This window comes from Pterocles gutturalis, unplaced genomic scaffold (genome assembly GCF_000699245.1).
Source record: "Pterocles gutturalis isolate BGI_N339 unplaced genomic scaffold, ASM69924v1 scaffold21507, whole genome shotgun sequence".
Classification (NCBI taxonomy): Eukaryota; Metazoa; Chordata; class Aves; order Pterocliformes; family Pteroclidae; genus Pterocles; species Pterocles gutturalis.
The window spans coordinates 1,713-9,595 of record NW_010110749.1 but is presented as its reverse complement, the minus strand read 5'-3'; the positions used below and the strand labels follow the sequence as shown (position 1 = coordinate 9,595).

The window sequence follows — 7,883 nt, the reverse complement described above, 5'->3', positions numbered from 1 at the left end:
CTGCCCGAGATTTTCACGGAAAGCTGATTCCCACTCGTGATCCTGAAGGCTGACCTGATGGGGGGGATCCCTCTGCCTCTTCATGACTCCACCGGGGTTATGCAAACAGACGGGGGCGTTTATTTACACCTTTTCATGGACTGAGGCTTAAGTAAGTCCACATTTAGACAGCATAATCTGTGGTTCTTAACAGCTTTGGCCACTCATTTAGACTTCTAAATATAGCTGGTGAGTCTCAGTTTTAGATTCCCCTAACTGAAAGATTCAACAAATACCTTCTGTGAATTAATGTGGAAATCTCCTCCTTTCTCATACTAACTCTGCAGCCATGGGAACTGTGTTTGCTAAACATCCTTTGCCACTTTTGCAGAGGTAGCCTCGTCTTTAAACAGTTCATAGAACTTGAAAAAAATTGTTCGGAAGAGGTTGCCTTGATTTGAGAAGTCTTGCCCCATGCTTGTGTTTGTAGTGCAAAGTGATGTAAATGCAGAATTCATGTATGGTGATAGCACAGCTCTTTGGGATAAGCACTGGAGGGAGCAGCTTGTGTTCTACATTGGATCAGGAGTTATTTTTGAAGCAAATCTCCTGATCATCCCCACATACTGTGGGGTGGTTCATGTCCCAGATAGCTCCAAGCACACAAAGCAGACTTATTTCAGGCAAAAATGTGTTTGGGGGGCACACCTACTGTGCTTTGGCACTAGCAGGCAGTCCATCCCTGCAACTAGGCTAGACCAATCTGAAGCAAAACCCCAGAAATGCTGAATATGTGGAAGTAGGTTCCTCAGAACCAGTTGGTTTGTTGTACAGACCCACTTGCTCAAGTCGAGACAGCCTGAGTTGTCTATAATCTGCAATAGCTTGGGCTCTTAGCAGCTTCACCCACTTACTTAGACTTCTAAATATAGGTGGTGAGCCTTAGCTGGTCTTGTGGCTGAACAGCATAACCTCACGCTCCTGTTGGGTCCAGGTTCTGGATGCAGCACCCACTTGTCCTAGTCACTGTAGCCCCATGTGTTATGAAAGGCTCTTCTGAAGCTGCCAGGCGGTGTGGGTATCTGCACACTGCAAACTGTTGTGGCAGGAGACAGAAAAACAAAGGAAATAAGTCACCATTTCAGTAGCAAAGAGAGACATAAGCATCCTTCTCGGCAAACTCAGTTTTTTGAGGAACAAGCCACTGTGGAGGAAGGATGGCAAGAGTAAGCCCCACGTGCTGCAGAGGGGTGTTTTCCACAGCCTGCCCTTCAGGTATGCAGCCTGAAAGCATCTACCTGCACTTAAAATACACAGTGCTGGGTCTTATGAAAACAGTTTCAAAGGCACATGTCAGTGTAAGAGCTTCTCAGAAGCTGGCAAGTCCCAGTGACTGCTGGACACTTCAGCACCCTGCAGAACTTGGGCCCACTGCATGCTTACAAAATGGTTTTATGCAGACTTCACAGAAGAGTTGTTATACAAGGCTGATTCTAGGCAAATCTTTGTATAGTACAGGCTCAGTAGCTAGAATATAGGCCGAACTAGCTGGCTATTAATGGTATTAGTTTTGGTATTAATCACCTCTTCACAACTGGAAGCTCTGAACAGGTGCCAAGATCAGTGAGACAAGGGGGACAGGAATGAAGCTAAATTCTGAAACTCACCATACAATTTCCATCAGTTCTTACCCCTGCAACTGTTGTACGCTGGCAACACAGACATGTACTTCTGTCTAATCCCATTTATTCGAGGTTTTCAAGTAGCTAGTCAAATAATTATTACTGAGATACAGGATCTTCTTAAGTAGATGTCATCTTTTTCCTTGTGTTGGGGCCTATACTATTTAGACATCAGTGCCTCACTACAAAATAGATCTTGACAACAGTTACAATAAATGAACTCATTTCAGGTCATGTACTACTTAGCAGGGTTTATCTGACACTTTCATCAGACCTTCACATGAAGTTAAATAAGCCAGAGTAGAATTTCTGTCATCTGATGGGATTTAAGTACACAAAAGCCATGTAATGCAGAACAGCAAAGCTGATGTGAATCCAAGCTCCACCAAAATCATGGGCTGCTCTGCTTTTGGTTTCTAGCTTAGGGCCATTCCTAATGGAAAAACTCTGCACAGCAGAGTGATGAAAATTAGTCGCTACCTGTAAGGTAACGTGGTCTAAGAGTTTCAATAGCATTTCTTCGCCCATTTATCCTTGTCAATAAGAGACACTGAGGACAAGGGAAAAGTGGTCTTGGATGATGTGTTTGAGGTAGGTTGTGAAAATACAGAAGTGACATGAAGACAATGGGGTGTGTATTAATGACTTTATATTTCATTAGTTTCGGGATGTGATTTAAAAATAAATGGTGTTCCTGTGTAATACATGACAAGAGGTACCCTGAACATCCTTTGAGGACACTTGTGGTCATCTCTCTCCACAGACTGGGGAAGGTGGAGAGTTGAGCATCCTAGTTCAGAGTCGTACAGGGAAATCCATCTGATCTCACTTTAAATGTCTAGAAGTCAGAGGTTTGAGTCCAAGCTAGTCACAAGGCTCTCCTTGTACTCACTGTCTTTGATACCTATTTTAGCTTGTGGTGACTGCTGCTCTGGAGGTGTGCTTTTCTCCCATTGACAAAAGCTGGGAGCTTAGGCTGCTGACTAAAATGCAGATTACCTGTTACTAGACATGCAGAGTGTGGGTGATGATTCCCTCCTGGAGTCAAGGCTAGAGGAGGGGGGCACAGTGGGTAGCCCTGTCTCTCTGCAGCCACACATCGCATTGTGACCAGCTCTTCATAAACCTGCTCATGAATGTGCCATTTCTAAAGGATCTCCTGGCCTTGCACAACACTACTCTCTGTCCAGATACCCTTGCAGGAGCTTGTATCCATTATGAACTTCTCTTGGAAATATAGTCCCACAGTGGATTACCATGCCATGAATAAGGGTAGTCTCTATGCCGCACTTCTATCCTTTATTCCCTGATCAACCAGGTGTTTATACATGCTTCCTAACTTCTTTAAGTGTCTCTGGATTCAGTTCAGTGTCACTGCAACCATCTCGTCTCCTGTGCCTAGTTCAACACTTAGCTCCCTGTATTTTACATGCTTTCTATCCTGTCCACATTTTACCCTAGTTCCCTAGTTGCATTTATAATAGATACTGGCCTATCAAATATAACAACGCGAGGGTTGACCATTTCTCTTATTTTTGATATTTCCAGATCAAGTCCAGGGTAAAATCCTATATTTTAGGCCTCAAGAAGCGTCCATGGACAATATTTGGAATTTGCATGAGTGGCGTCCTTTCCACCATTTCTGTAACAATGGTGATCTCCACCATCATGTACTGGAAAAGTGTGAAAAGATCCAAGCTCCACCCACAGGGCAAAATCCGCAAAATTATACGGGGACCTCCGAGACGCACAGTGTGCTAAGCTGCAAAGTGAACTAGCCATTCATTTGTCCTTAATATGCCATATGTAGCTTATGTTTTTGCTTATTTCTTTTATTTCTAAAAACAAAGCTCTTTAGTTCTTACTTATGTCCCCTACCTCAAAGAGTTTTGTTATGTCTGTAAAAGAGTACTTGAAAACAGAATGCAGCACATGCCTGCTAACTACTCATTGTAATTTTATAAAGTGAAGTTTTCTCATAATCTTTTTAATGCCATGCTCAGTCCTATAAACTGCATCACCGTATCACCTGCAACTGTTTTTGAAAGATCATTTTCTCCTCATAAACTTCTGTTTGGGTTCAACACTATTATTCCTAGGAAATTAACTCTGAAATGTAGTACAACAATACAGCTGCAGATCCTGCAGGAAATTATTTTCTTGCTCAGTTCTTGCAAGTTAAACAAGCACTATGGTGACACGCAGGAATCCCTCCTAATTTGGCGGTAATACTCCTGTGAGCTTTCATGTTCGACAGTCGTCCATCTCGCAGTGCCATAGTGCTTGCCCAGTCTCCTGCTCCATCTAAATTCTCCAAACCTGGACTGGCTCTTCACCTCTCATTTTTTTTTAGTGACAACTTCCATTAGTCAGCCCTGCTTGTTACATATTTTGGACAAATGAAATTTCAGGGTCATTGTCTGTCCCATAGAGTAAGTCATGTGTTTTCTTTGTACTCTTTTACAGACTCTTCACAAAGGGCCTATGGCCGCCTTTTTGATGCAAACTAAAGATAACCCCATGAAAGCCTTAGGAGTGCTAGCTGGTGTCATGGGCATAATGGTGCTGATAACTATCATGATCTCTACTGCCATGTTCTGGCGCAATAAGCGGTCCAACAAAATCATGCCGGTAAGAAGGATCATAAAAAAGAGACAGACTCCGCAGACCCGGACAGTCAGGATGGAGTGGCTGAAGTTCAAGAGGCCCAGCAATGCTGCGGAGAAGTTTGTCGTTGAGTATGATGCCAAGAGCCTACACAACGAGAACAGCAACAACAACATCCATGTTGCCCCTGTGCTGCCGACCGCCCCCTCGCCCCCGCCGCCCCCTGCCCTGGCTCCCGGCGGGGATGCCCCAGGGTGGCGAGTGCCAACTGTGTCCGGCTCTCTCACTCCCAAGTTTATAAACAAGCAGCTGAAGAAGAGAGGTCACAGCAGCGCCCACAACGCCCTCGTGTCAGAGCTCAAAATGAAGTTTGAGAAGAGGAATGCAGCTGTCGGTGAGCCCCACATCTAGGTGCGCTTAGCACCCCCCAGAGACTGTGGATTGTGGCTGTGCGTGGATGTATTTATGTGCTGTGGTCTCCCCTGTGTCTGTCAGCACCCTGTGAACTGAGAGCAGCTTCTCGCTGTGATAGCCCCCCCTCACCTTCTGCAAGTGTTACATGCTACAGAGTCACCCCATCCATAGCAAATGCTGCTGCTCGTGTCCAGTTGCGACTGCAGCTCCTTCGGCTTGTGTCTCAGTGTTGGTCCCTCCCTGCAGCTGTCTGACCGGGGTGCTGAGTACCCTCATGCCAGTTACAGTCTCCCCAAGTGGCCAGGGTTCAGGTTGCCCCCGTTTTGGAGGTCCCTACCCAGAGTCCTGGTTTTCAAACAAGGTGTTCTGCAGCCAAGGCACTGGTGGATGCCACTTTTGACCTGGTCAGGCAGGTGGGTTTAAGGTCTCCAAAAACCCATCACTTCAAATCCCAGACCCATTTTTGCAGACGTTGGCCTGGCTGTTGCAGCAGCACAAAGTTGATGTGCAGGTCTCCTACAGCAGTGACACTGCATGCGGCAAGAATATAGCACATAGCCAGTACCTGCTGTCTGAGGTGGCACCTGCTGTCCTCAGGACATGATGCACTTTGCAACAGCTGGTGGAGTAATGTGCTCATGGCCTGAGTACCTTCATTCCCAAAAGGTATGCGGGCAGGCTTGGAGAAGTTCTTCATTTTCCTGCAGCTTATGCTGGGTTTTGCCAGAGTACATTGACATGATGCTCTGCTTCACTTCTGCCCTGGTCTTGCCTGCTACTCAGAGGACGGGAGGGCAACCTCAGCCTTCCCTAGACCAGCTGGGGCAAGATTCAAGCACAGAAGTTCAATAGCAGTACTCGATACAGCTTCCTTCTGACACTGTGTCCCTCACTGAGGGAGAGGCCAGCAGGAGAAGGCTGTGATTAAAGCAGCAGGAAAGACAAGACAAAACTGAGAGAAAAATTATAAGTGAAAAATATAGACAAGTGCTGGAAAGTCACATATGTTGGTCAAGGAAGTGTCTGGAAAGATCATTTGGTTTTGTACGCTGCTAGTAGGAGGTGTTGGGGAATGTATTTCATCAGTATTTCATCACCTTTCCTGGCTTGCTCCAGGGACTGGTGAGTGCAAAATGAGGTTTCCATAAAATATTCTGTTTTGTCCTATCAGTATTTTTGAGTGAATTGTGCAACAGTTAATGGAGTGGGGGCTGGGGGGGGCTGCAGCTGACGTGTTTTTTTTCCTGTTACATGACAGTAAAAAGGCACCAAAGGGAGAGCAGGGGTTTCACTGAATCTACCCCACAGTTTCTCCCTCACGTTTGTTTCTGAGATATTTTTCAGCTGGGCCTGGCTGTCTCCCATCCCTTGGGGAGAAGGCAGCATGCACCAGGCTGGCTGGGGAGCAGCACCCCAGTCCCACACGGCAGCTGTGCTGTCACAGATCAGCAGCGTGAACATCAAGATGGGGAACAAATCTTACAGGACAGGACACTGTTAATTCAAGGGAGTTGTGAGACCCTTCTCCAGCTGTCATTCCAGCTGGGCCAGCAGACCTGGCCCTCAGGGGCCCTTCTTCCCTTAGCTCATCTAATTCCCCTTGTTTGCAGCAGGACTTTATCAGCTTTGGGGATAGCTGGTTGAATGAGAAGTTACCCACTTATGAGAAGAATCTTGTGCTTTTTAACTTCAGTTACTTGTGCCCAGAAGCCAGAGGGTGACTGTGGCTCATGTCACTCATGGGCTGAGCCAGGAGCCATAGCCAAGAGGTGCAGCAGGGTCCCAGCTGGGGATTGCGGCAGCAGTGATGCTCCCAGAACCTCTCCTGCTGCATCTCTCACTTCCTCCACTGTTTTCTTGCTTGTCCCTCCTCCTGAGACTGCATGGCGTGAGGCCAGGCTCTCGCGTTGTGTGCGGTCACCTCATCCTTGTCCTCTGGCCACAAGCTGGTGGGAGAGAGGGGAGATGTAGCCTCCGGCTCCACTCTCTGTTCCCTGTGCAAGCACACGCCTTCTGCTGGTTGTGTCTGCACCAGTTCTGCAACGTTTCCCGAAGTACCAAAGTTTGTGATTTATTCCCCATACTACTGTTTTCCCGGTGTTGTGTTGAAGCCAGTATTTAATGTTCATTCTCCAGTGAGGAAAGCCTATAAAGACCATTAAATTAAGTGAGATTTAACAGGAATTATAGGCTTATAGTCTTAGAGATTATGTTTAAGATGTTTTATTACCATGTTGTGAGACTTTTTTCCAGTCACTCTGTATTTCAACTTAAGGGGATTTTTTTTATAAATAAATAAAAAAACTGCAAAAGGTGCTTCTGTGCCTGGTGTCTTTCTGCTGGCAACAATGCCTTGTCATTGCTGGTTATGTGACCACGTTGGCGCAGGCAGCCATGTGGCTTTCCAGGATGACCAAATGACCCTTTTGCGGGTCACGAGTCAGGAGAGGGGCTGTGTGGTTTTTGAGCAACACCAGCCTGGAAGGAGAGGAGGTGAGAAGCAGGGTGCCGTGGGGCACAGGGGACAGGCAAGGCCATGGAACAGCCCCTGGCGGAGCACCGATGGGCGAGCCCCTGGCGGAGCACCGTTGCACTCTGCAGCCCACTGCAGCACAACCCCAGGGCAGGAAGGCCCCTCACGAGGCAGCAGGTTTAGTTTGATGCCAGTGCTCACTGGGTATGCAATTTATCATGAACTTTCTACATGTGATGATTGGGATGTTTTGTCTCTCCCTAGCTGTTTCCTCACTGTGATTCAGCAGCTGTCTCTACAGTCTCTACAGTTTGCTGTTGTTCCTCGGTGTTGGCTGGGGTGGGAGAAGCCCAGTTGTTACAGGCACTGGTTTGTTTTTCACTCCCCCTCGCACACAGCCCCATGCTGGTCCTCAACTACCATCAGCTCATGCCTGACCCTGTACGCACCATTTCACCAGGAGTTTCTCCAGGACACAGTCGTGTCCCCACTTGGCTGGCTGCTTCTGCCCCTTCCTCTCCAGCCCCCCTCTTCACAGATGCTGCTACTGCCCAGCCTCCCCTGTCCCTGTAGACAAACCCCAGAGCTCCTTGGCATTCAGGTTTCTTTGCAATTTGTAACAAGCAGAAATGGAGCAGAGGACATCTGCGTATTCTGAAAAGCCGTTGTGTTTATTACTTTGAGGCTAAAAGACCGACAAGACTAGGAAGTCCCTTGAAGTATAACAC

At 47.1% G+C, this 7,883-nt stretch overlaps 1 protein-coding gene across 1 annotated transcript in view; it reads left to right on the top strand.

Annotated features, from left to right (window-relative positions):
- The window catches only part of CDHR1 (cadherin-related family member 1), a gene marked incomplete at its 5' end in the record, with an annotated part of 11,687 nt that extends 6,700 nt beyond the window's left edge, over window positions 1-4,987 (top strand). The window contains one exon of the mRNA XM_010073520.1: window positions 4,128-4,987. Within this exon, the coding sequence (XP_010071822.1) occupies window positions 4,128-4,679 (552 nt within the window). The remainder of the gene's footprint in view (window positions 1-4,127) is intronic.
- Between the last annotated feature and the right edge of the window lie 2,896 nt (window positions 4,988-7,883).